The sequence below is a fragment of the Hemicordylus capensis genome, chromosome 6 (assembly GCF_027244095.1).
Source record: "Hemicordylus capensis ecotype Gifberg chromosome 6, rHemCap1.1.pri, whole genome shotgun sequence".
NCBI lineage: Eukaryota > Metazoa > Chordata > Lepidosauria > Squamata > Cordylidae > Hemicordylus > Hemicordylus capensis.
Genome location: NC_069662.1, coordinates 3,278,855 through 3,306,266, shown reverse-complemented (window position 1 = coordinate 3,306,266; position 27,412 = coordinate 3,278,855). Strand labels below are relative to the sequence as shown.

The 27,412-nt window shown below is 57.3% G+C and overlaps 2 protein-coding genes across 13 annotated transcripts in view; both read right to left on the bottom strand.

Annotated features, from left to right (window-relative positions):
- KDM6B (lysine demethylase 6B) overlaps positions 1 to 10,479 on the bottom strand; it is a 100,014-nt gene extending 89,535 nt beyond the window's left edge. For 5 of the 7 annotated variants that reach the window (XM_053260412.1, XM_053260424.1, XM_053260422.1 and 2 more), the window contains exon 1: positions 10,262 to 10,476. The gene's annotated coding sequence lies outside the window, so the exon portion shown is untranslated. Of the gene's footprint in view, positions 1 to 10,261 lie in introns of all 7 variants that reach the window. The other 2 variants (XM_053260423.1, XM_053260421.1) reach the window with 2 other exon arrangements.
- A 1,541-nt stretch (positions 10,480 to 12,020) lies between these two features.
- DNAH2 (dynein axonemal heavy chain 2) overlaps positions 12,021 to 27,412 on the bottom strand; it is a 158,803-nt gene continuing 143,411 nt past the window's right edge. For 4 of the 6 annotated variants that reach the window (XM_053259994.1, XM_053259991.1, XM_053259993.1 and 1 more), the window contains exons 74-87: positions 27,159 to 27,358; positions 26,309 to 26,435; positions 23,259 to 23,445; positions 22,306 to 22,454; positions 21,838 to 22,021; positions 21,429 to 21,619; positions 18,573 to 18,764; positions 17,932 to 18,116; positions 17,059 to 17,287; positions 16,139 to 16,290; positions 14,078 to 14,192; positions 13,164 to 13,340; positions 12,572 to 12,879; positions 12,021 to 12,260 (exon numbers count right to left, since the gene is read on the bottom strand). In XM_053259994.1, coding sequence (XP_053115969.1) covers positions 12,083 to 12,260; positions 12,572 to 12,879; positions 13,164 to 13,340; positions 14,078 to 14,192; positions 16,139 to 16,290; positions 17,059 to 17,287; positions 17,932 to 18,116; positions 18,573 to 18,764; positions 21,429 to 21,619; positions 21,838 to 22,021; positions 22,306 to 22,454; positions 23,259 to 23,445; positions 26,309 to 26,435; positions 27,159 to 27,358 — 2,574 coding nt within the window. In that variant the 3' untranslated portion in view covers positions 12,021 to 12,082. Of the gene's footprint in view, positions 12,261 to 12,571; positions 12,880 to 13,163; positions 13,341 to 14,077; positions 14,193 to 16,138; positions 16,291 to 17,058; positions 17,288 to 17,931; positions 18,117 to 18,572; positions 18,765 to 21,428; positions 21,620 to 21,837; positions 22,022 to 22,305; positions 22,455 to 23,258; positions 23,446 to 26,308; positions 26,436 to 27,158; positions 27,359 to 27,412 lie in introns of those variants that run through there. The other 2 variants (XM_053259995.1, XM_053259996.1) reach the window with 2 other exon arrangements.

The following is a 27,412-nucleotide window of genomic DNA, read 5'->3' as shown; positions in this document are numbered from 1 at the left end:
AAGGGTCTGACTCAGTATATAGCAGCTTCCTATCTTCCTAATCCCTGGCAGGACCGGGAGACTCCAGCCCGAAACCTTGGAGAGCTGCTGCCAGTCAGAGTAGTCAATTCTGAGCTAAATGGACCATGGTCCTGACTCAGGATGTGACCGCTACCTGCCCAGTGGCACCTTTACTGCCAGGCCTAGCCACCTCCTAGGGAGTCTGCAACATCTCACGCGCATTCCTCTCCCACTGTGGGTAGGCCAGAGAGGTGTGGGGAGTGGTCCCAGAGCACCTGCGGACACATGGTATAGCCCCCCCCCACGGTGAAGCTAAGCAGGGCTTAGTGTGGTCAGTGCCTGGAGGGGAAACCCATGTATGCCCCTTTTAGGGATGGGGGCAGAGCCCCCTGCTCTGCACACAGAAGGGTCCCTCCAGGGGAAAGGAACCGAGGGGAAGAGGCTCCCTGGCAGGATCTCCTGGTAGGGCTGGGAAAGACTCCTGCCTGCAACCTTGGAGAAGCCGCTGCCAGTCTGTGCAGGCAATACTGAGCTAGATGGACTGAGAGTCTGACTCGGTAGGAGGCAGCTTCCTATGACTGGAAAATCTAGGGCAGGTGAGGCTTTCCAGCTCTTGCTGGACTACAACACCCATCATTCCCAGCTATAATAAACTGCAGCTGAGGATGAGGGGGCTTTCGGACTCAGATGGGCCGTCCCTGGCCTGGGGAGCCTCAGTCTATCTTCCTAGAGGTGGTACTGCGGGAAGAGATCAGTACCCAGAGGAGCAACTGGAATGAGGTCTCGTGTGGTGGCGTTTTCTGCATTTCAGGGCCGTGCGGAGTCAGAAATTCAACAGATGTAGCTTTCCCCAGCATAAAGGTTCAGAACATCCCTCCGTGGATTTCTGTCTGCCTCGTGCAACCCCACTCCCACATCCAAACCCCAGGGGACTTTCTGGAGATCTTTTCCTGACAACCAGTCGCCCCCTTGAAATAAACGCTGCTCCACCTGTCTCATTTACATGACCGGCTCTGGAGAGAGCAAACGGGTTTGACTCCTTCCAAGAGTGTTTTGAGAGACAGAGTGGCGGGGGGGGGGAGTCTGCAGCTTCGGCACAGGAAGCCCCGCGAGCCAATTCAACCCACATCGAAAGCATCAACATCACTTTGTCTGGCGAATGCAAACCCCACGCTGTAAACTGGAGCTGAAGGCAGCAGAGGGTGGATTCACCTTTCTGCGACGGGACAGTTCAGATAACCACCTTCCCGGCTGTAATCAGAGGAGGGGGCTGGCTGGGGGCGGGGACCCTGTTCTGACACCTTCCCGGCAAGTCTATCGTGTGTGTGTGTGTGTGTGTGTGTGTGTGTGTGTTGGGGGGGGGGCAGGACAACATTCTTCTGAACAGCTCTTTCTGCTCTGCGGCCATTCGGATGAATGGTCCACCCCCACGCGATAAAAAGACATCGCACTTACATTTCTATACCGCTCTATAGCCAGAGCTCTCTAAGCGGTTTACAATGATTTTAGCATATTGCCCCCAACATTTTGGGTACTCATTTTACCGACCTCGGAAGGATGGAAGGCCGAGTCAACCTTGAGCCCCTGGTCAGGATTGAACTTGCAACCTTCTGGTTACAGGGCGGCAGTTCTACCACTGCGCCACCAGGGGCTCCTTAGTGCCAGGAGGGTGATGGGAGGCTGGCGCTCTTGGCCCGTCCCCGTTCCAAATCGCAAGGGCCGGTAAGGTAAGGGCCAAACCGGCCTTTGACTGCACAGACAAGAGGCTGAGGAGCCAGGACGGAGCGCCACCTTGCCTTTCAGAGGGAGTTCACATCTGTGCAAGCCGGGTCCGAAAGGCCCGTGAGTATTGGCAGGGCGGCACATCTCTGGCCCTCCTGCACACGCTTCATTTACTGATTATATCTGCAAAGCGAAGTGAAGCGTGCCGTCGAGTCGGTGTCGACTCCTGGCGACCACAGAGCCCTGTGGTTGTCTTTCGTAGGCCGCCCCAAACTTCCGTCTCTGGGCGGTTCACAGAACTAATTAAGACAGAAATTAAAACCTTACAACAATTTAAAGCCACAAGTCCAGTGAAAAGGCTTGGGTGGATACGTGTGTCTTCAGAGACTTCTTAAACGTTGTCAGAGATGGGGAGGCTCTTATTTCAGCAGGGAGCACATTCCAGAGTCTCGGGGCAGCAACAGAGAAAGCCCATCCCTGAGTAGCCAGCAGATGAGCCAGAGGCAACCGCAGACGAAGCTCTCCAGATTACCTCAATGGGCGGTGGGGCTCATGGTGAAGAAGATGTTCTCTTCAATACCCTAGGCTTAATATGTTACTTATCGGTAGCCAGTGTCGCTCTTTCAATACTGGAGTAATATGGTCTCTCAGGATGACCCAGAGACCAACCTGGCTGCCGCATTCTGGACCAACTGCAGTTTCCAGACTATATACAAAGGCAGCCCCACATAGAGCGCATTTGCAGTAGTCAAGTCTGGAGGTTACCAGCATATGTCGTCTATCTTGAGAAACGGACGCAGCTGGCATATCAGACAAAGCTGATAGAAAGCACCTCTGAGACAGCAGGGAGAGGTCTGGGTCCAGAAGAACTACCAGACTGTGTACCTGTTCCTTCTGGGGAAGTGTGACCCCATCCAGAACCAGCAGATCAAAATCATCTCCCAAGTTCCGACCCCACACCATAAGTACCTCCATTTTATCTGGGTTCAGTCTCAGTTTGTTATCCCTCATCCAGCCCATCACCACCTCCAGGCAGGCATTTGGGGAAGTTATGCCTTCTCTCGATGATGTTAGACTACAGCTCCCATCAACCCTGACTTTTCTGGAATATGCGGAGATGGCAAAACTTACAACACTTATAAGGGATGGAAACTTGGAATGTTTTAAAGAAAATTGGGAACCTTTCTTACTTTACTTAAAGAACTATTTTTCTAACATGGACCTTTCAGCAGGGTTTGAAATTTAGTATCACAGCAGGTTGGGGTAGGGTAAAATCAAATTGTAAGGTGGAGTATATATGTTTTGTAATATTATAGCAATGGTTATATGTATAGTTAACAAGAACCGCGCAGACTGGTAAGCGGGAAGTCAACATTTACTTAATTAAGTGTCACTTGATTGTTAAGATATTGTAAAAATCAATAAAATTTTAAAATGGTAAAACTCTGACTTTTGGCCACTGTGGCTGGGGGTGATGAGAGTCGTAGTCCAGCAGCACCTACAGGGCTGAGGTTGTGCAGCCCTGGCATCGGTATCGCCATTTTGCAGTCCAAGGCTGGCTAGCTAGTCAGTTTGCTCCCGAGGCAAGATTAAACCGAGGCACTTCCCGACCCCACGGTTCACTCTCCGAGTTCATAGGTGCCTTGAAAACAGGTGCTGAAGTGTGAAAACCCAATTCCCAGCTTGTTAAAGATCTGGGGGCTTCAAGAAACAAAACACCTTGAAGGATTCCAAACTCTTGAGCTGAACTGTGCCCAAGCAACAGGGAGAGGGGAACCCCAAGGCCAGCCCCAAGGAGCCCTTGCCCAGGCGACAAGCTCCAGTCCTGCAGGCGGGCAGCCTCCCTCTCTGCCAGAGCCACCCCACTTAAGACAGCTAGGCAGGGCCCCGAACAGGTGGGAAACTCCACCTGTCCCTCCCTGGTGGGGATCTGGTTCCACACCTCACCTGGAGGGGCGTGGCTCAGGCTGCTACTCAGGTAACAAGGGCGGGGCCCAAGCCAGGTAGGGGGACCGGTGGAAAGTTTGCGCCAAGGAGCTGTCGCTTTGTGTGGGGAACACCAGACGCAACGGGATTAAAGGAGCATGAAAGAAACAGAAGGCTGTGGTTAGGGCGGCCCAGGCGGGCACTGGGGCTCTCGGGGAGACAGGAGGGAAGGCCCAGGGCGGCAGCATTCTCTGCTTCCAACCAATGGATGGCAGGAAGAAATTCAACCCACACAGCTTCCCAGCAGAGGGTCAAAACACACCCTGTTGAAATTCAGCCTGCCAGGCAGAGAACGCTCACCGCCCAGAGTCATTTCCAGGAATAAGGCCCCTTTCCCCGCTCTGCCAGCCCGAACTGCAGGACAAAAGGGAGGAGCTGCCTAAAAATGGCCCCGTGCGATCTTAGCCAGACGAAGGCAAAGGAAAACCCGGGGAGGCCGCCATCCGACCCCACAACAGACTTCACAGGTGGGAAAGGGAGAGGCTTTTTCTTTCCACCCCAGCTCAGTTTCCACATCTGGCACCTGGTTCTCCCGGGGACCCAAATCCACCGACCACATTAACAAGACCCTAATCCCCAAGAGACGGGATTTGATGAGATCTGAGGCTGTGGCATTTGCCAAGCACGTCCGCCACACCTGCTCACTAAACTCAGCCCTGCTGCCTGCCGTGCCTTCTGACGGCTACGGGGCTGGGAGGAGCTGGGAGCCCAGCTAAACGGCCGAAAACTATCATTACAGGCAGTGGAATTACAACCACTCTCCTCCCTGGAGAAAGAGGCGCCGAGAAGAGGGGCTTGCCCGGGTGCCGAGCAGCAGATACGAGCAGCAGCACGCTGGTGGGATCACCTCGGGCAAAAACCCAAACCCATCTGGGTGGGTGAGGAGAGCCCCAATCTGCGGCCGTGCAAACTCCAAAAGCAAGGTCGGAGGGAGAAAGAGGGCCGTGGTAGGAGCAGGTGGGAGGCGGGAACTGCATAGGGGGCAGGCCCTGCCCCGATTCTCTCCACTGCATTTTGTCAAGAGTGGATGAGAAGCCGAACGGCATCACTCTCTCCTCCATTTTGGTTTATAGACAGCCACCAACGGGTCGGTACTGCACCCAGTTCTCCTCCTATCCTGGTGCTCCTTCCACCCAGATGGGGACCCTGAGAAGCAGCCCCCTTCCAGGGGACGGGCGGACGCTCACCTCCATAGGCAGAGAGATCGGGCCACAGTGGGCTGATCCAGGGCTGACTGACCCCGCTCGCGGTTGGAGAGAGGGTCTTCTCTGCACCGGGCCCTTGGGCACTCCCCAGCCAAATCTAGCACAAGAGGGAAGTTCGAAGTGCCCACTTTGCTAGAAAACAGCTCTTTTTCTTCTCTTTTCTTTAAAAAAGCCATTTAAAAGTATTTAACTAATAACTGCAACCCAAGGATGAACAAAGCAAGTTGCTGAGCAAGGTAGGGGCGCGGCGCAGCGCACGCCAAGCGCTTGACTTCTAGAAGGGGGGGGTCTGTTGCCACCTGAAGTGGGTGTGTGGGGATGAGCTGCAGTGACGTAGCAGAGGAGGGGGCGAGGGGACATTCGGCCCACGTGGGCTCAGAGGCCCCCACCTTGACTACGCCTGACCACTTTTGAAGGCTGAGCTCAGGCACTACAAACAGGGTTCCAGTTTCCCCCTTGAAACTGCAGCTGCTCCTGGTCTCTGGAATGTACTCCCGGCAGATATCCGCAGTTTAGGCTCGCTGTCGGCCTGGAAGAGAGCCCTAAAAACTTATTTGTTTGGCCTGGCCTTCCACGGCTTGTAAAGTGTTGTTGTTGTTTTTAAAGTATTTTAATTGGTTTTAATTGTTTTTATATTGTTTTTAGCACTGTGTTTTGAACTGTGTGTTTTAATGTCTTTTTAAAAGTTGTTGTACACCGCCCAGAGCCTCCGGATGGGGCAGTTTATAAATGTAATAAATAAATAAATAAATAAATGATAAAATAAATAAATGCACTCTGCACATGCTCACAGGCCTGCTGCCTGGAGCCCTGGCCCTGTGCATTGGTTACAGCATGAAACTCCATCAGCCCAGACTCAGGTTATACCTTTGCAGCTTCCAACTGCCGAGAAACTGAAGTGTGTGTGTGCGTGTGTGTGTGTTTCCCTTTTGTTCCATGGCCTTAGCTCGCCCTCTTGTGGGTAACAGCTGCAAATGCAAGCAACTCATTCACAGGAACATAGGAAGCTGCTGTCTACCGAGTCAGACCTTTGGTCCATCTAGCTCAGTATTGTCTTCACAGACTGGCAGCGGCTTCTCCAAGGTTACAGGCAGGAATCTCTCTCTCAGCCCTATCTTGGAGATGCTGCCAGGAAGGGAACTGGGAACCTTCTGCTCTTCCCAGAGCAGCCCCATTATCCCCTAAGGGGAAGATCTTACAGTGCTGCTCACACTTCTAGTCCCCCATTCATATGCAACCAGGGCAAACCCTGCTTAGCTAAGGGGAGAAGTCATGCTGGCTACCACAGCAACCTGCAAAGGTTGTACTGTATTTCCTGAATCTACGTGCACGTTTATTCCAAGTTTTTTTAATATTAGAAATTGGGAGGGTGTCTTAAATTCAGAGTCCTGCTCCTTTTGTGTAAATGCAGGTATAAAGTGTATTGAATCTCCGGGGTGGTTTTTGTTGTTGTCTTAAATTCAGGGTTGTCCTCTATTCAAGTAAATACAGTATCTAAATCTTGAGACTGCCTTGGATTCAGATTCTCGTTCGCGTTTGCATTTCCAGCAAGCAGCCAAGTCCAGCAGACCGAGAGCCAGGCCTGAAAACAAACTAGCCACAGTACCAGGCCCACAATGGCACTGCCAGCCACAGCTGACCCCCCGCCCAGGAAACTCCGCCCTGATTGTGGTTTTTCAGTGGCTGGCATACAACACTCTGCAAATGCTCAAGAGGCATGCGGACATAAAAACAGAGGAAGCTGCCCCCTACCGTGTCGAACCATCGGCCCATCTGGCTCAGGATTGTCTACCGAGACTGGCAGCGGCTTCTCCCAGGCTGCAGGCCGGAGTCTCCCTCAGCCCTATCTTGGAGATGCTGCCAGGGAGGGAACTTGGACCCTTCCGCATACAAGCCTGCAGGTGCTCTTCTTCCCAGAGAGGCCCCATCCCCTGAGGGCGATATCTGACAGGGCTCACACATACTGTATTGTCTCCCATCCAAATGCAAACCAGGGTGGACCCTGCTTAGCACAGGGGGCCATTCATGCTTGCTGCCACAAGACCAGCTCCTCCAGCACTGCTCAGGTCCTATGGCTAAGCCATGGTAGGCACCTCAGAAGCATCCCTTCATTTCAAGGAGGGACTTCATCCTGCACTTAGCACCTCTTCCTTCAGGAGCACAGTGAACCCAGCTCGGGTTCAGTGAAACGCAATGCAAGCGAAAGCGTGCTATTTACCAGTCCAATGGTAGCATGCAAGCTTCTGTGTTACACCGACATCTTTAACTAACTCAAGAAAGGTTCCACAAAAGCCAAGGGGTCTTATACCCGCTCTCCAAACGAAACGTTAGCCCTTAATTTCCAGAGTGAGAGCTACCACCGCTGAATCAAAACTCAGCGACATGAGTTGCTATTACTCAGTGGTGAGCAAGCAGGCATTCTGCTCATGCGCAGAGGCACATTCGGCAAGGCTAAAGTCAGTGCTGAAAACAGCGGGTGGGAGGGACTGAGCAGGAGGGGAGTTTAGGGTCTGGTTCCGAATGGGAGACCCTCACAGTCGCCAGGACGCACTGAGGATTGCCTGGGTGCTCCTCAATAAGCCCCCCCCCCAACCTGCTGCTATCACACCAGGAGAACCTTTTTTTTTTAAAAGCACTTCCTCTGTACTCATTGGTTGATGTGGCTCCACTCTGCAAAGGAGCTGCCCAATAGGAAGCTACGAGAAGAAGGTTATTCCCCCCCCCCCCATCTCCTCTTTTGTTTACATTTCAAAACAGCAGACTGAGCGCGAAATCATTTCCATGCTGGAAAGGCTCTGAGATGCAAGAATTATCCCCGCCCCAGGCAGATATGGGTGTGGGGACTTCTACAACTTGGGAATGGAGGTAAACAAAAGGTATCCCCCCCCTGCCCGTTACAAGGAGGAAACTGAGGCACAGGAGAGGGAGGGAAGGGAGGCCCCCAACAAAAGCCTGAACAGAAGAACAGCCTGGCTGGATCAGGCCCAGGATCCAAGCGATGCCCACCAGATGGCCTCTGAGTGGCCCACAGGCAAGAGGAGAGGGCATGCCCTTTCTCCTGCGGCTGCTGCTCCCCTGCAACCGCAACCGGTATTTGGAGGCATCCTGCCCCTGAGGCTGGAGGGAGCCTATCGCCAGCAGGACCAGCAGCCACCGATAGGCTATTTAGTTTAGAGAAAAGACGACTGAGGGGGAGACATGATAGAGGTCTACAAAATCATGCATGGAGTGGAGAAAGTGGACTGAGAGAAATTCTTCTCCCTCTCACATAACACCAGAACCAGGGGCCATCCCATGAAATTGCTTGCCGGGAAATCTAGGACCAACAAATGGAAGTACTTTTTCACACAACGCATAATCAACTTGTGGAATTCTCTGCCACAAGATCTAGTGACAGCCAACTAGGAAGGCAGGATGCCTCTGAGTACCAGCTGCAGGGGAGTAACAGCAGGAGAGGGGGCCTGCCCCTTTCAACTCCTGCCTGTAGGCTTCCAATGGCATCTGGTGGGCCACTGTGTAAAACAGGATGCTGGACTAGATGGGCTTCCTTGGGCCTGATTCAGCAGGGCTGGATCTAACCCTTATGTTAGACTTGTGCTCCAGGAATCTGTCTAAGCCCTGCTTAAGACCACCCAAGTCGGTGGCCACTATCACCACACCCAGTGGCAGAGAATTCCATAGATTAATGATGTGCTGTGTGAAAAAGTACTTTCTTTTGTCAGTCCGAAACTTCCTGGCAATCAGATTCAGGGGATGACCCCTGATTCTAGTGTGGTGAGAGAGGGAGAAGAATCTCCCTAACTGCTCTCTCCACACCATGCATAATTGTATAAGCCTGAAAATTTTATCAGCCGGGGCAAGAGTGGGCTTGAACCTGGTTCAAATCCCTCCTCTCACCTGAACTAGCTGCAGAGCCTTGGGAAAAGCAATTCCTCTCAGCTCTGGTCCCTCCGTAAGTAAAACAGAGACAGTATTAGCCCGCCTCATAAGGCTGTTGTGAGAGCATAAGGGACCACTACTGTGAAGCATTTTGCCCATTAAAAGGAATCTATAAAAATTAAAATAAAAGTAATCCTTCCTCCGTGACCGAAGAATCTCCTGACAAAAGACCACAGCAGGGAGGGGACCCTCACTAGAGTGGCCCAACTTCCGTCATGCATTTCATTTTAATTTATATGAAGTATCTGAAAAGCAACATTCCTTGACTGGACTTGCAGCTTTCTGAGCTCCTGAAACCCTGTCCGTGTCCCTCTCCCACCCCTCCCCAACCTCCTCCTCCTCAGACTTGGGAATCTTGGCTGCCTTCCAGCCCTATATCATCCCCCCCCCACGACGATCAGCCCCCGCCCCTGCTAGACTAGAGAACCCAGGCATTCGGGCTTTTCTGCTTGATGGTCTTTCCAGGACAGTTGAAGGACACAAAGCAGGCAATGGGTGAGAGGAGGGAAACAGGTTTAAAATCAGCTACAAGGGTCCCCTAAAGGCCATCTAGACTAGCATCATGTGTGAAAGGACAGGGGGGTGCAGTGGGAAGGAAGTGATACAGACCCTAATCACACTGCTGATTATGGGTGCAAAATGTGTGTAGGTATGGGGCGATCCAGCAAACAGGAACCTGACATAAGGAGATGGTTTTGGGGAGCTCACCAGCAGGCAATGGGGGACATGCTACATTTTTTGGATTGTGTGGGCAGGAGATATGGGGGATGTTCGCAGGAAGAGCTGGGCTGGAAACAGGTATGAGGAAGAGGGAGAAATGATGCAGGCACACCCTCCGGGCACTGCTAACCTTTGACCCCTGCAGGGGTAAGCGTGCAAGGAGGGCGCAGACATGGAGACAGGGCGGCTCCCTGGGGGTGGGGGGCAGAGGGACCCACTCCAGAAACCTCCAGGCCAGGCTCTCCGGACAACTGCAACACCTCCCCTCGCCCCATCCCCCGGGGCAAGAAGGGGAGACTTGGCATTTTGACCCAAGGCAGGCGGACGGGGCGTGGGAGAGACATGTATTGTTACGAAGCGGAGATGCCACCATCCAAAGCGCCCCCCCCCCGCGTAAGGCGCGCTCCTGGCACCGGCTTGGGGGCTTCTCTTGTGCAACAGGCGCCCAGACGCGCGCTCGGAAGGGGGCTGCCCCCCTCCCCGAAAGGGAGCCATCCGCCTCGCCTTCCAAGGGGGGGCTGCAGCCACCGGAGCGACCCCCGCCGCTCTCCAGGTTCGAGTCCCGGCGACGGAACTTCTCCCGAGGCGCCCTCCAAGTTGCAGAGGAGCAGCCGCCGCCGCCGCCTCGTGCAGCCGGGGGGTGGGCAGCCACCAGCGACCCGGCCCCGGCCCGCCACCTCCTGGCTTACCTGCGGCAGCAGCATCAGCCCCCCCGGAGGACACCGGCAGCCCGCGGCCAGCAGGCTGGAGCCAGCGCTGCGCCCGGCGGGGCGCGCAGGGACCGCTCCGCCCCGGTTGCGCAGTTCCATTTCCCCAGCAGCAGCAGCAGCAGCAGCAGCAGCAGCACGCGCTCCTCCGCGCCTCCCTCGCTCGTGTCAAGTTGGCTCCCCGGGCAGCGGCGGCCCCTCCTCCGTCCCCGCCTCTGCTCCTCCCCCCTGCCCCCCCCCGTGCCAACGCCAGCCTCATGCCGCCGCCGCTGCTGAGGGGGAGGAGGAGATCGCCGCGCCCCGCCAGCAAGCGAGAACCGCCGCCGCCCTGGGGGCTTCGCTCTCGCGGGGGTGTGTGTGCGTGTGTGCCCACGAGGAGGGGAGCCGCTGCCTCCGCCGCCGCTGAGCGAAGGGGCAGGCAAAGTTCCGGAGGCGCGCTGTGGGTTGGGCTGGGGGCAGCGGGAGCGGGCCCCGCAGAGCGTTGGGAAGGGCGCCGCGGGGTCTTCTAGCCGCACCCCTGCGGAGGGGCTGTTTGTTTGGGTTTGAACTTCCACGGAAGCGGGGGGGGGGGGCTGCCGCTCAAGTTCGTTCGCGGCGCTGAGATGCAGCCCGGAGCGCACCAGCGGCCCGCCCTCCCCAAGCCCCTCCACTCGCCCACTGCCACGCCGCTTCTCTTCCTGGGGCTCTGCTCTGGCCCCGGCCCCACTCCTCGAGCTCCGGCTCCCCGCACCCGGCCCTTCCCGCCGCACCCCAAGTTCTCCAGCCTGGGCTCTTCTGGCTGGACACCTCCGGCTACCGGCCGGCCTGATGAGCCCCTGGCTCGCCTCTGGCTGGGAGCCCAACAGCCCGCGCGCCTGCACTGTGTCACCGGAAAGGTATTTCCTCCTCTCCTGGCTCCCGAGGCCTGCTTGGCTCCCGGCCCCATGACTGAGCAACTCTCTCTGTGGCGCTCCCTCCCTGAAAGCCCCCTCCTTCTCGCAAAGGGGGGGGAGCCCAATGCATGCGGAGGCTGTCCCGGGTGCAAGGACCCCACAGGGAGGGAGCCAGGCTGCACCCTCCCTGTCGACAGAAGAGCCTGAGGCAGCCCATCCAGGCCAGCATCCGGTTTTCCACAGTGGCCCACCAGATGCCTCTGAGAAGCCCACAGGCGTGGGTGAGGGCTTGCCTCTCCTCCTGCCCTTGCTCCTCCGCTGCAACTGGTATTTAGCGGCATCCTGCCTCTGAGGCTGGAGGGGGCCAATAGCTCTCAGACTAATAGACCCATAGTGGCCACCACCACATCCCTAGGTTAATTCAGCACGGTGTGAAAAAGTCCTTCCTTTTGTCAGTCCTGAATTTCCTGACCTTCACTTTCATGGGATGACCCCTGGTTCTAGTGTTGTGTGTGAGAGAGGAAATCTCCTCTCTGTCCACTCTCTCTACTCCATGGATGATCTTATACGCCTCTAACATGTCTCCCGTCAGTTGCCTCTTCTCCAAGGTCAAGAGCCCCTGACGCTGCAGCCTCGCTTCCGAAGGAAGGTGCTCCAGGCCCCTGCTCATCTGGGCTGCCTTCTTCCGCACCTGCCCCAGTTCCACAATGTCCTCCTTGAGATACAGCTCTCCAGGTGTGGCAGCATCTAGGCGAAGGGGAGGGAGGCACCAGCCGCCTCTTGTGGGGGGGAGCTGGCCCTCCCAGGTGATCGCAGCCCAGCTTCCCCAGGGCCCACCTGCTACTTCACATTCACACCTGGACAAAGACTGTAAACACAACCGCTTTATTTAATTTACCTACTTCTATTAAAGGGCGGTGGGGGGGGGGTGTCAGTGGGAGTGGAGGTGGACATTCAGGTATCCAGGCTCATCAGCAGAGCGGTGCCTCGCTTGATCCAGTGATCGGCAGACATGGCTCCGGAGCGCAGGTCGACGCCAATGATGAAGGAGGGCCTCCCGGAGGTGCCGGCCCGGTTGGAGTAGTAGTAGCAGGGGCAAGAGTAGATCCCTGGGGAGGTCCCAAGAGGCTGGCTCAGGAGGTGCCAGTGGCAGGGCTCCTGCTTGGCACGCGCAAGGCCCCGGGTCCTCTCCCGGGCAGCATCTCCGGGCAGGGCCAGGCTGGAAAGAGCCACTCCTGCCTGGAGAGCCACTGCTACCAGTCCGAGTCTCGGCAGTACTGAGCTGGGAGGACCAAGGGCCTGACTCCGCAGGAGGCAGCTTCCCAGGCTCCCGGGGGGGGGGGATTCTTGCCCCAGGCTCTGCCCCAGCAGGACGCCCCCCCCCGGGACTTGCCCCAGTGCAGCAGCAGCGGCCCCTCACCCTTGCCGCTCTTCTTCTTGTTCTCCGCAGGCTTGAAGTGGATGGTGGGGATGGGGCAGACCAGCTGCATGGGCTCCGCCTCCACCAGGCAGGAATTCTTCTTGTCCCAGCCGGCGCCCTCCAGGTAGAGGCCTCGCACCCAGACACCTTCCTGGAGGGCAGAGGCAGCAGGCAGGACTGAAGGCAGGGCGGGGCAGCGGCTTCCTCCCCGCCCAGCAGGGGGAGGCACCTACCTTGGGTGGGTAGACAAGGTTGTTGTCATCCACTGTGGAGACAATGAACTCCCACGAGAGAGTGTCCACGGAGATCTGGAGGGAGGGAGGGAGGCGGGGGGGAGAGTGAGCAGCCTCCCCCAGCTCCGGCAGCGTTGCCCACCTGAGCCCTTCCGCCCAGGACAGCCACGGGGCCTTTCTTCCCCCTTCCCAGGGAACATCCTCCCCCTGGACCCCACCCCAGGCCCCACGGTCAGGCACCTGGGCCCTCCGCTTGCCCCCCCCCCACCGCCTGGTCGCCACAGCCCCGAGGTCCACGTGTGGGGCCCTGGCTGCCACCGCCACGGCCCCTCCGGGCTCATCCTCCCGCCCCTTCCTACATTGTTCTGGCGGGCGGCGGCCTGCAGAACCGCGGTCAGGAACCCCGTCGGGAAGGTGAAGCCCGAGAGCCAGAAGAGCACGGGCGGATGAGCCGTGTTTGCCCAGCGGGTGAACTGCTCCACGCGCAGGCCCAGGTCCCGGGTCCAGGCGGCCAGCGGTTTCTGGGACGGATAGGCCTGCCAAGGGGGAAAGGGGCGGGAGGCGTCTGCAGAGACCTGAGGCAGGGAGAACCAGCCTGCCCCCTCCACCCCCACCCCGCGACTTGTTCCCCTCTCCCCTCTCTTGGAGGAGAAGGCTTGGCACCTGGCCAGTGAGGGAGGCGCCTTCCCCCTCCAACTGCAGCTGGTCCTAACAATGGGCGGGGGGGGGGGGCGAACCAGAAGAGGCAGCTCAGGGTGCTCCTCTCCCGCCCCCCCCAAGAGCCACACTGCCTGCAGGCCGGCCATTCGTCAGGCAGAGCTGCAGGCAACAGGAGGGGGAACCACCAAAGCATCCCGTTAGGATCAGCTGCTAGGGTTTACCTCAGAAGAAAGACTTTGAAGTCCTGTCCCCTCAGAGGAGGCCTGTGAATTCTCTGTCTGTTCCTCCCTTAAGGGAAATCTTTACCTTGGCAGTGGGGGAATTGGGGGCAGGGAGAGGACGGGCAGTCCCACCAGGAATGCCACAGATCACTTTCCAGAAATAGATCTTGTCCCAGGGGATCAAAGGAAACGTGTGTCCAACCCAAGGAGAGGCAGGAGTTCCTTCTTCCCCAAAGGCCCCCATGCAGAAGGCAGCACCAGCCACGCTTGCCTCTCCCTCCCAGGCAGAAGATGATGTGGCCATCCCCGGAGGCCGTGCTCCTCTCCCTGAGGCCCACGGGGTCCTGCCAGATGACGACGTGCCCCCATGTCTTACCCCCACCAGGCCTTACCCTCTCCCACATGGGGGGCACACGGGCATCAAAGATGCAGTTGAAGATCTCCTCCAGATCCGTGGACATGACGACCAGGCCCTGGATGCCCTTTTCCAGCTCCACCAAGGATGAGCTGTAGAAGCAGGAAGGAGTCTCAGACTTTGCTTGAGCAGAGCTTGCCAGGAGGAGAGGCAACCCAGAAAGCCCATCTTCTGCTTTGGGGCCAGCTTGAGAAGATACAAGGGCTCTTGAACATGTGTTTTTGGTGCTTAGGGGCCAGCATTGTTGGGCAACTGCCAAGGGTCCAGGGACTCACTGCTGATCCCCGAGGCTGCCTCTGTTCCTACAGCCTTCATGTGATAGTGATGAGCAACCCTCTTGGGGTCTGCCCAGGTAAGAAGGCCTGCGGAGGGCAGTTTGCCAAAGGCCCCTTGAAACCGGCTCTTGGACTGCTGCTAACTGGGCAAAGAGGCACCTTTTTAACATGGTGATTCTCTTTGTTTAGCAGGAGGAGAGCAACTGACACTCTCCATCCTCAGCACAGCATCCCTCCAATAGTCAGATGTTACTATTGTTTTCTACACGACCTTATTTCTGTGACATTTTTCATAGTTCTTGTAGCAAAGCAAATTATCCTGTGTCGTCCTACACATATGTTTCAAGGAAGGAAGGGGCAGGGGAAAGCACAGGGACCAGTGCTTTTTAATTTATTCATACATGATCTAGAAGTAGATCAGTGAGTGATCCAAATTTGCAGGTAAGAGGTAAGCACTAAGCAGCAAGGTGGCCAAATCTGCCGATGATACCAAACTGTGAAATCCAAAACAGATTGTGAGGAGCTCCAAACTAGATGAGTGGGCGACGAAAGGGCAAATGCACTTCAATGTTGGCAAGTATAAAGTGATGCACACTGGGACAAAAAAACCCAACTTCACATGAACACTGAAGGGGTCTGAGCTGTTGGTGACTGATCAGGTGAGGGATCTTGGGGTCGTGGTGGATAGCTTGGTCAAAGTGTCGACTCAGTGTGCGGCAGCTGTGAAAAAGGCTAATTCCATGCCAAGGAGAATTAGGAAGGGGATTGAAAATAAGAATGCTATTATTATAATGCCCTTATACAAATCTCTGGTGCAGCCACACTTGTAGTACTGCGTACAATTCTGGTCATTACATCTAAAGATGGATATTGTTGAACTGGAAAAGGTGCAGAAGAGGGCAACCAAGATGATCAGGGGCCTGGAGCACCTTCCTTATGAGGCAAGGCTACAACACTTGGGGCTATTTAGTTTAGAAAAAAAAGATGACTGTGGGGAGACATGATAGAGGTCTATAAAATCATGCATGGTGTGGAGAAAGTGGACTGAGAGAAATTCTTCTCCCCCTCTCCCATAACACTAGAACCAGGGGTCATCCCATGAAATTGGTTGCCAGGAAATTTAGGATCAAAAAACAAGTACTTCTTCACACATAATCAACTTGTGGAATTCTCTGCCACAAGATATGGTCACAGCTCACAACCTGGATGGCTTTAAGAGGGGTTTGGATAACTTCATGGAGGAGAAGTCTAGTTGGAGGGCTATAGGCCACCTCCAGCCTCAGAGGCAGGATGCCTCTGAGTACCAGTTGCAGGAGTGTCACAGCAGGAGAGTCACATGCCCTCAACTCCTGCCCCGTGGCTCCCAGCAGCATCTGGTGGGCCACTGTGAGAAATAGGATGCTGGACTAAGTGGGCCTTGGGTCTGATCCAGCAGGGCTGTTCTTATGGTGTCTATCTTGTGTTTCTTTTTAGGTTGTGAGCCCTATGGGGACAGGGATCCATCTTATTGATTTATTATTTCTCTATGTAAACCACTTTGGAATCTTATTGAAAAGCGGTATAATTTGTAGTGGTGGTGGCGAGTGACCCCACTGCCAGTGCGGCTTTCCGGCAGGCCTGGGCCCCACCAAGACGTGTTCCCGGAAGGGTCTGCTGCGCTCGGCTGAGTCCCCTTGGGATGGCCCCCTGAAATTCCACTCTGGGCAAGTTCAGCAGGGTCTCCCTTTGGCCAAGAAGTCTCCCCAAAGGGGCTGGGCACTCACATGATGACCTGCAGCAGGGAGTTGTAGCGCTGGATCTCCTGCAGCAGGACCACGTTGAGTGGGGAGGGGTCTCCAGAGAGCACTTTGCAGGTGCCCTCATAGTCGATCTCCTCCGGGATCTTGCTGCGCACATCAGCCGAAAGCTCCAGCACCTGTCGTGGGGAGTTGACAAGATGGACACAGAGCCCTGGGCTGTGGCAGGGAGGGAGCTGCTTGCCCCCGCAGGGCCCCGTCTCCTGAAGACGCTCTCTGAGCCTGCTGGCCACTCGGGGCTTCTGTGCTCCACCCCCACCCTACCCCCAGGGGCTGAGGCAGGGAACCCAGGCCTTGCCTTTGGTCCCACCACACAGAAATGGCAGGAAGAGGGAGGGGTTGTGGCTTCCCAGGCCATTGGCCCTCCCAGCTAGGGTTGCCAACATTTCATTGCCAGAATGAGGGACACAAGTTGGCGGCGGTGGGGGGGGGGGCTGGGAGGTGTATGCAATGGTAATCAAGAGCCTGAGTACTATTGACGTGTATGTAACTGAATGATATGCTATTGAATAAATGAGGGACAAATGCTGTCCCAAAGGGACCAACATTTCATCCCTGAAATGAGGGACATCCTGCGCCATGAGGGACAGTTGGCAACCCTACTCCCAGTCTTGCTAATTGAGCACTTTGGCTTCAAAGATTCCACTGTGGAACATTGCAACAGTGCTCCTGAGCATGTACAAAGCACAGTGCCATCACCAGAGAGACCCCTTCCCCCGGACAATGGGAGGGCTAGGTGTTTCCTGCTGCTTCTCATGTTAGCAATCGCCTGCCCCCTGGTATCCAGGCAGTGCAGATTGGAGCCCGTGGCTCTGCCGAAGGTGCCAGGGGGGCTCCCGAGCACAAGGGCCAGCCCGGACGGGAAGACCCCCTCCCCAGCTGGGTACCTTGTCCTCCCGGCTCTGCCCAGCGCCCCCCCTGGGCGTGGTCTGGGGCCGCAGGGAGAGGAGGGTCTCGAAGAGGGTCCTGGCCTCGGTGATCTGGGAGGCCACGTCTGCGTTGGGGTGCTGGCCAAAGGCCTCTGGCGGGTCCATGCCAGGCAGCAGGCTGATGTACTCCTGGTAGGAAGCCAGTTTGCCATCCTTGGGGATGTAGTAGGTGTCCAGCACGGAGAGCCTAGGGAGACAGGCGGGCTCCCTCACTCCCAGGGCCCCCAACTGGCCTCAGCACAGGCTCGCCCTCCCTGCTGCTGAGTCCCAGGCCCCGGCCACGAGGACAGAAATGGGGCCACGCTCCAGAACGTCAACAGGGCCCGTGCCGTGTGGGGAAAGCACCGGCCAGTTCCTCCAGACTTGCCGGGAAGAGCCCACCAGAGTCGCTGAGGGAGGGCAAGAGGCATGGAAAGGAGAGCGGAAGGCTCTCTCCGAGGGGAGGGCTCTGCGGCTTATGGAGTCCTGGCCCTGCTGCCTCCGAGGTGGGGCAGGCAGAGGAGTGCGGGGAGGGTGGCCCCCAGCCCCTGCACAGCCCAGAGCTCCAGGCCAGCTTTCCTGCCTCGTCTCTCGGAGTGAGAGAACAAGCCAAGCGTGAGGGCTGTCTGCGGAGGAGAAGGAGGAGGAAGGAAGGAGGTGAGAGAGAGAGGAAGGCCAGGGGACGTTTCCTGCAGGACAAAGCCACAGAGACGGCCAGAGCAAAACTCAGGGGGCACCCAATGCAGGAAGAGTCTCCTCGCCCCCCTCCTCCCAAGGGAAAGACCCTCGCCCCGTCCCTGCTCCGTAGCGCGGTTCCTCTGAGCCAAAGCTCCCCCCAGCTGCCCCTCGTACTTGTAGAAGGGGGTCGCCACGCTCTGCTCGCAGAAGTAGTCGTTGATGTACGTGGTCAGGAGGCGCCGGTCCCAGTCGTCCGTCACGTGGCCCCCGTAATTGACTCCTGCAATGAGGTACTTGAGGGCGTCCCAGGGGGTCTCTTCGTACTCGTCCAAGTACAGGCTCAGCAGGTTCTCAGACACCTGGGGGAGAGGAGCCCAGTCCCTGGCCAGTTGGGTGGGGCCATGCTGCCCGAGGGCCAGAGCCAAGAGGGCTGGGGGTGATGGGAGTTGGAGTCCAACCCCCACCCCCCCCACCCCGCGGCAGGGCATCCTGAGCGCCGCCAGAGCCCTGCCCCTCCTCCGCAGGAGGGTCGCCACTGAGCCAAGCACTCCAAGCCACCTGCCCCTCCGCCCGCCCGCCCGCCTCCAGCCCCCTTCCGGCATTTTCCCTTCTCCCACCACACAGCATCCTGAGGAGGTGTGGCAGGCTGGGGTGCCGCTATGATTGAGGGGCTGGGCGCTGTTCCTGAGGGCTCCCCAGCTCCACCCCTCCTCTCTCCCTTCTTCCTTCGATCCCTCACTCCGCGGGGCCACCAGAGAGAGGGGGGGCACACAGGCCCTCTCCCCGCTAGCGACGCCCTGCCCCGGCCCCCTCACCTCAAAGTCCGAGTCGTTGAAGCCGTAGATGATGTTCCAGCCCAGCTGCAGGAACTTCTTGCGCTCCAGCAGGATGCTGTGGAAGAAGCAGAGGGCAAAGAGCAGCTTCTTGTACTTGGCCGGCTTGGTGCAGCGGGTGAACTGGGGCTCGGTGATCAGGTGGTAGAGGCGCTTCATGTTGGCCTTCAGGCCCTGCCGGGAAAGGAAGAAGCGGGGGGGGGGGGCGTCTTAGAGCTACCCGCAGACACAGCACAAGCCAGCCAGGAGGGAGAAGAAGCCGTCTCTGGGTTGCCCCACAGGGCTTTGCCTGGCTCGGGGGGAGCTGCGGGGAGAGCTCTAGGCTGGGATGGCCAACCTGAGGCTCTCCAGCTGCTGTCGGACTACAACACCCATCATCCCCTGCCTTCAGCCATTTTGGAGACTCAGCCTTGCACCAGGAACTCAGTTTTTGCCTCTGCCATGAACTCACTGAGCCACCTAATACCGCCCAGTCTCAGAGGGCAAGACAATGAATTCGCCCCTTTGCCAAGCAGGGTCCGCCTTGATTTGCATTCGGATGGGTCTGCTTGACGAGATCATCGGAGGGGGCTCTGCTCGGCGTGCCCAAGCGGACTGAGGCTCAGCTGCTGAGCATGTGGGACAGGGCCTTCTCGGTCAGTCCCTTGCTCCATCTAGCTCAGTATTGTCTACCCAGCCTAGCAGCAGCTTCTCCAAGGTTACAGGCAGGCCGGAGTCTCCCTCAGTCCTATCTTGGAGATGCTGCCAGGGAGGGAACTGGGAACCTTCCACGTGCAAGCAGGCAGGTGCTCTTCCACTGAGCTATGCCCCCATCCCCTGAGGCAAAGATCTCCCAGGGCTCACACATGGAGTCTCCCATTCAAAGGCAAACTAGGGCACACCCTGCTTAGCAAAGGGGACCATCCATGCTTGCTATAGAATTCTCCCCAAAGCTCCCAAGTAAGTGGGGCTGGGGCACCCTGAGAAGGAGGAGTGGACAGGGAGGCCTGAGGGGGGCAACCCCACCTAGCCTGCTTTCAGGCTCCTTGCATCCAGGGGTGTGTGCTGAGTGTTGTGCCTCTAAGTCCCTTTGCAGACTGATTGTGGGCACATGAAGAGATTCTTAGCTATCTATCTATCTATCTATCTATCTATCTAATTTGTACACCGCCCCAAACTTTTGTCTCTGGGTGGTTAACAATAGTATAAAACAAGTTAAAAACATATACAAAAACTAAAAACAATCTAACAATTTAAAAATAAACCAGAAATTAAAACCTACAAATTTAGGAAGCTGAGAAAGCCTGGGCAAAAAGATGGGTCTTCAGGTGTTGTTTTTTCAAAAATTGCCAGAGATGGGGAGGATCGTATCTCAGCAAGGAGCGCATTCCACAATCTCGGGGCAGCGACCGAGAAGGCCCATCTCTGTGTAGCCACCAAACGAGTTGGCAGTAACTGGAGACGGACCTCCTCAGATGACCTCAATGGGTGGTGGGGCTCGTAGTGAAGAAGACGCTCTCTTAGATACCCAGGGCCTAAGCTGTTTAGAGCTTTATAAGTTATAACTAGCACTTTGTATTTTGTCCGGTAACCTATTGGCAGCCAGTGTAGCTCTATCAGTAAAGGAGTAATGTGGTCTCTTCAAGATGACCCAGAGACTAACCTGGCTGCCGCGTTCTGAACCAACTGAAGTTTCTGGACTACGTACAAAGGCAGCCCCACATAGAGCGCAACAGAAGTCAAGTCTGGAGGTTACCAACAGATGTACCACTGTTTTGAGGTCATTGATCTCGAGAAATGGGTGCAGCTGGTGTATCAGCTGGAGCTGATAGAAAGCACCCCCTGGCCACTGCCTCAACTTGAGAAACCAGGGAGAGGTGTGAATCCAGAAGTACTCCCAGACTGCGAACCTGTTCCTTTTGGGGAAATGTGACTCCATCTAGAACAGGTAGATCAAAATCGTCTCTGGAGTTCTGACCCCACACAATAAGTACCTCTGTCTTATCTGGATTGAGCTTCAGTTTATTCTCCCTCATCCAGCCCATTACTGCTTCCAGGCAGGCATTTAGAGAGGATATGCCAGCTCCTGAAGAAGTTGACATGGAGAAGTAGATCTGGGTGTCATCAACATACTGGTAACACCCACCTCCAAATCCCCTGATGATCTCTCCCAGAGGTTTCATGTAGATGTTAAAAAGCATTGGAGAAAGTATGGGACGCCATACTTAAGCTCAGATTTCGAAGAGCAACAATCTCCAATCGACACCATCTGGAATCTATCTGAGAGGTAGGAGCAGAACCACTGTAAAACAGTGCCTCCCACCCCCAACACCCTCAGACGTTCCAGGATGATACTATGGCCGATACTATTGAAAGCAGCCGAGAGATCCAAAAGGACCAACAGAGTCACACTTCCTCTGTCAATTCCCAAATGGAGATCATCTATCAGGCCGACCAAGGCAGTCTCTACCCCATAGCCTGCCCGAGAACCAGTTTGAAATGGGTCTCGATAATCAGTTTCTTCCAAGACCGCCTGGAGCTGAGAGGCCACCACCCTCTCAATTACCTTGCCCAGCCATGGGAGGTTGGAGACAGGCCTATAATTACTCAACTCTGAGATTCTGACAGACACCTCTCCCCCTCCCCGGTGCCTCTCTCCCCCCCCCCCCGTAGAAAAGTGGGGTGGCTGTAAAAGGTGGCAGGAGAGGAGAAAGCCTGGTATCTGTAGCTCTTGCAGGTTAGGCCTTGGGTGGGTCGGGCAGGGGTCCTTTGGAGCCAGCGGAAGCTCCACAGGAAACGGGGCTCCCACAGGGAGGGACGGGGCTCCCCTCCCTCCAGGCTCCCTCCCCCTCCTCTCACCGAGGGAGGCTCCGTGGTCATCTTGATGCCGGCCTGCAGGATGGAGATAGGGAAGTCCGGGTGTGGGCTGGAGCTGAGCCACAGGCGGAAGGCGTGGTGTGGCTCCTCAATCTGCAGCTGCTCCACCAGCTTGTCCAGCTGGGGCATCCAGGAGAGCGAGAGGTGGCAGTTGGCCAGGAAGACCCAGTTGCCTGCCAGGGGACAGAGGGATGCTGGGCTTGAGAGGGCGGAGGCCCACGCTGGCTGGCCGGCCAGCTAGGGCAGGAAGAAGTGGACCGTGATGCAGGAGGAGTTGCCGTCAGGGCCGAAGTCCTGGGGGTGGCCTCCCTCCTTGCTAAGCAGGCAGGAGAGAAGGTCCTGGGGCCCTAGGTGTCCCCTGCCTTCCCATCTCTGGCCCTCTGGCACTCACCCTGGCGGACGCCATCTTTGATCATGCGGGTGGCAATGGGCGCCTGGCCCTGGCCAAGCGAGAGGGCATGGAAGCGCTGGGACATGCCTGACTGCTCTGCCAGCTGGAGCAGAGAGGAGGTGGGGTCGACGCCCGGGGACAGCACAAAGATCAGCGGGGTCTTTGTCGTGGAGTCGTCCACCACCTGCGTCCAGAGAGAATGGAGAGGTGAGGAGGAGATCAGACCCAGCCCCACTTAAGCCTGGAGACGGACTCCTGACCTCCCTCCTCAGGGGCTCCTGCCCCGATCCAGCTGCAGAGACTGTGGCCCATGGCAAGAAGGGCGACAGGAGAGGGGGCCATGAGTCAGGCCCCTCCGCCGGGCCCCAGAGCTTCTGCCGGCCACAGACGAAACAGTTCCAAATGGCCAAGAGCGGAAGGCTGGGCCTCGCCTGCCAGGCTCCGAGCACCAGCAATGTGCCCACTCACCGACCTCATGTTGAGCACTGGGGGTTCGATGAACTGGGAGCCCAAGTTGGAGACGATAAATGCCGTGACGCAGAAGGCCACGCGATCCGGCCGGAGGGACCGGACGACCAGCATCCGCTGCATCTGGTTGCAGGAGTTCTCCCACTCGCCTGCAGGGGGCAACAGCACACAGTGCATGTGAGAGAGAGGGGAGATAAAGCAGCCCCCCTGGAGTCTATGAGCCCCACCTCCACTCTAAGGACCCCCGAAACGTTCTGAAGGGTCCACTCTGTGGTTGGGCCGCAGGCACAGGAGGGGGCTGTTTCCTTACTGCCCTACTTGGGGGGTTCCCAGGGTCCTCTGTGGGCCAGTGTAGGAAGCAGGGCGTGGAATGGATCTGAGCTTCTGGGTCTGACCTCGCTGGGTTTTCCTTAGTTAGAGCAGAGGCTCCCAAGCTTGGGTCCCCAGATGTGGACTACAAAGCCCAACATTTCCTGCCACAATTGTGGCAGAGGATGATGAGACTTGCAGCCCAACCTCCAGGGACCCAGGCTTGGGAACCCTTGTTCTAGAAGTCTGTGGAACTCTCTGCCACGGGCTGTGGTGATGGCCACTAGCTTGGATGGCCTTAAAAGGGGCTTGGACCAATTCACAGAGGAGGACAGGTCTATCCATGGCTACTCGTCTGGATGGCTCCAGGCCACCTCCAGCCACAGAAGCCAGGTGCCTCTCAATCCCAGTGGCAGGGCAGCAGCGGCAGGAGAGGGGGCATGAAGCAGCTGGGGGGCCACTGTGGGGGAGAGGAGGCTGGACTAGACGGGCCTCCTTGGGCCTGGTCCAGCGGGGCGGCTGCTCTGCCTGTCCTTGTGCTCCGCTCCGATGCAGCTGCAGAGCCTGGAACCTCAGCACAGGGGGAGAGCCAGCCCAGCCCAGCCCAGCCCAGCCCAGCCCAGCCCAGCCCAGCTGTGCCCCACCTGGCAGCATGGCCTTCTCCGGCTTGGAGTTGGTGTACCAGAGGTTCCAGTCGCGGGGATACTGCTCAAAGGAGTTCATGATGCCGTGGAAGTTGGTGAGCTTGTCCAGCTCCGTGATGTTGTCCCAGTAGGTGTCAGCCAGCCAGCTGGTGCAGGGGTTGTCCATCTGCCCCTCCCGGTCCAGCACCTGCAAGGCGTGGCCAAGGGCTCAAGGAGGCCGTCTCCAGAAGGATGTGGGATTGAGAGCTCCCCCTTTTTAGGGGGGGGGTGACCCAGAGGCCCTGCCCGGTGCCCCGGAGAGAGAGGCAGCCCTATGCAGAAGTGGATGGGGGGGGCACGGGGGGGAGGTCTCACAAGGCAAGTGAATGCTCTTGCTGAGAAGAAGGCTGCCCCAAAGCCCTGCCCCCTCCTCTGAGACAGAGGCACCGACATGCCGGAGCTCTCCCTCCCTACTGGCCGTGGGGCACGTTCCCCCTGGGTGAAGACTCCCCTCCCGGAAGGGAGAAAAGGGCACGTGCTGAGAGCGGGGCATTAGGCAGCAGAGCGGGGGCTCCCCGGATGTTGCTGGACTACAACTCCCATCACCCTCTGCCGCTGGGGAGACTCGGCCTGGCACCAGGAACTCACTGGCGAGCCACCGCAGACCTCCCAGTCCCAGCCCCGCCACCGGCAGTCGGAGGGCCACACAACGTATGTCCTTGGCCAGGTGCTCAGGTGATACAGGTGGAAGGCCCAGGCGCACCAGACACACGCTGAGCAGCCCTGTGAGTGGCCCCCTCCGCCTGCCAGCAAAGGGCACTCGCCAGCGCTCTGGCCAATCGCCCGGGGAATGTCAGCGGAGGTCACGGAGTGCCAGCCGGAGCCAGGCAGCTGAGCAGGCCAGCCTCGGAGGCAGGAGGGAGGAGCCTGCCTACTGCCTCACAACCAAACCAGTGGCGGGGGGGGGGGGAGCAGGCCTGGGCTGGAGGGGGCGGTCCCTGCCTTCTGGCCCTGTTGCCATGGACAGGGCTTGGCCAGGCTTCAAGAGTCTCTCCAATTACAAAGGCAGGCCCTGGAAACATCTCCCAGCCCTCTTACACATGGGCCCCCCATGCAGAGGGCCAAGCCACTGGCTGCCCACGCTGTGTATGTGGTGTGGGGGGACCGGGAGGTGAAGATGTCAGAGGCCCAAGGGAACAGCACCTCTGCCCCCAAAGGGGATGAGCTCGTTTTGGAAGCTGAAAGCAGCATTGGGGGGGCTGGTCCATGCCCACCATCTCTGGCAAGGGGCAGAGCCCCCAAGAAAGCCAGGAGGAGGCTGCAGTGCTGCTGGTGATGACAAGCCCCCTTTGGGGACGGGCACACACACACACACACACACACACACCCAGCGCAACTTGCATCCATTAAAATTTGAGACGCCATGCTGGAGGCGGAAAGGAAAAGGCAGCCCAGGCTTTGCCCTCAGGCTTTCTGCCTAAAATATCAACATCTAGAAGGGAGCACGCTCAGCAGCTCTGAGTCCATGAGACAGGGCGGCATATCAGTCCAATAATTAATCCGGAACACAACACATATGGGAAGTGGACATTAGGGGCCACGCTGAAGTGAACGGCATCCTAGCAGGCAGGGGGCACTCATTCCTACGTTCCAGAACGCTCCCCGGCTGGAGGCTCACCAAAACCCTTGCCTGAGAATTCCCAGGAGAGCTGTGAGGCTAAATGGGCAGCTTCAAGAAGTAAGCAGATCGGAGGGAATTTTATGGTACTGTTTCCAGAGGTGGTGCTAAAAGGAGGTGGCAGAATGGAAATACGCAATGGATAGGAGGCCTGCAGGCCCAGATTTGCCTGTTCCCTAACAATTGGTGTATGACATTGAGCCTCGCTTCCCTCTCGGCTCCAGCAGACATTCAAGCCTGCAAATCTCCCTCACCTGTTCACTCCACAGCACCCAGCTCCTCCCGCCCGCCCCATCAGACTGTGTTGTTAAGGTTTTCCTCTGGCTAAATGTAGCTTTGAGTTCCCCTGCAAAACCTGCACTGCTTGCCAACATTCTGTTGCTGACACTTTTGCCTTGAGCAGTTAGACTGTTTCTTAGCATTCCACAACATCACGGCAGCTGATGGCCAGGAAAATTCACAGACAAACAAGCAAAGGCCAGCTCGTAACCTCCCCTGTGTTTTGGAAGGTCTTGAATGGCCCACATCAGCCATGGCTGCATTTTAGGTTTCTGCTGTCAAAATGGCTCTTCTTCTGCTCTTACTCGAGGTCTGGGGTTCACAATGCCCCCTTGCCCCCAAAACACTGTGATGGTGAAGGGCAGCCCCACTATGCCTCCCTCCCCAGTGTCTTCTGGAGATCACCACAAACTTTTTCATGGGCTTTCCATCTGCACCACGATCCAGTGTCAAGCAGTCCCAAACTCCCAAAATGTGTTGGCCAACGCAAAGCTTGCCAGAGCCCTACCAGCTGGGCCATGGGATGGGGTGCTCAGGGCCGGCTGCAAATTTGCCCGCGCTCTGTTCTTGGGAGGAAGAGCCTCTCACGGATGGCACACCATAGTGACAACGCCCACACTGGGCTTTGCTGTCTGCAGCAACACAGAGAGGCTCGAGCAGAGGGACCAGAGGCAGAGCAGCTGTGCCAGAGAGGAGGATGGAAGAGCAGCAAGAAACCTGAAAGGCAACCAGCTCCACCCGCCCTCTGTGCTGAAACCAGATCCTCTACACGCCAGGCCCCCAAACTGGTTATGCTCTGCTCACCCAGACTGTGATGGAAAGGAGGCGGCAATTCAGATGGCACAGGGAGGCCGAGGCTGGCGTCTGTTCAGAGCAGAAGAAGGCCACCAGGCCTCGCGTCTGGCTCACAAAGAGCGAAAGGGAGTTGCCTCCAAAGAGAGGACTCACCTAGAAGTGGTCGGGCCTCCTGCTGATGCCGGGAGGCGTCGGCCATCTCCCCCCACCCTCTTGCCCGAGCCTGTGGTTTCTCGGCCTTGCCGCATGAGAGCCACACAGGCCCCTGCTGGCCAGGCCCAGAGCCGGCAGCTTGCCCGTGGCCCCACCAGGTGCTCACCACTCCCCCACGCAGGAAGAAGTTGTACTCATCCATCTTGAGGTTGCCCGAGGTCTCCAGGATCTTGGCACACATCTGGAAGCTGAAGAGCAGCTTGTGGCGTTCAAAGAGGCCCCGGCAGGTGTACCTAGGCAAAGCGAGAGGGGGGGGCACAGGGGCTGGCACACCTTGGGGAGGGCTGGCAGCCTGCTGCTTTCAGAGAAGCGCACACTGCCGGACCAGAACGGAAGGGGGCTCGAGTGAGACGCCCAGGAGTTGATCAGCAGGGCCAGCCTGGGGCCTCCCAACCCTGAGCCCCCGGGGTATCGCTGGACTCCAACTGCCGCCATCCCCAGCCAGCCGCAGAGGAGCTTGGTGGCCGTGGCCGTCTTGGAAAGCAGGAGGGGGGGGGCGATGCTGGGGAAGAGAGATGGCCTCGTGGTACGAATCGCCCCCTTTGCTAAGCAGGGTCCACCTTGGCTTGCATTTGGATGGGTGGCTACAAGTGAGGCCCCACCCCAAACCTCCGTGTTGGAGCATCTGCTTTGCATGCAGGTGGACCCTGGTGGCAGCATCTCCAGGTAGGGCTGAGAAGGACTCCTGCCTGAAACCTTGGGGAGCTGCTGCCAGTCAGTGCCGGCCATATTATTTATTTTTAAAAAACATTTATATACCGCCCAAAACGCAAGTCTCTGGGCGGTTTACAACAGAATACTGAGCCAGACAGAGCAAGGGATCCTCCTAATTTCCCAAGGTGGGGAGCACCTGGCCTAGGGATTCTGGACCATCAGCCCCCTGCCCCCACAGAGGGGATGTGACCCAAGGCGGAGCAGTGACTGGCCCGCTCTGAGCAGCAGCTGAGGAAGGTCACCTGTAGACAGCATAGGTGTGGTATTCGTTGAGGTAGCGGATCCTCTCGTCCAGCTTGGTGCTCCGCTGGCTCTTGTTGATGCTGAGGTTGAACAGATCGATGTAGGCGTCCAGAGAGAACTGGTACATGGGGTCGATCCTGCCCATGTCGTTGAGGACGAAGAAGAGGATGGAGGCCCTCTGAGCACAGGGCCGGTAGGCCTGGCAGAAGCACAAGCGGAGGGTGGGCAGGCTGCCTGTCAAGGGGAAGCTGGG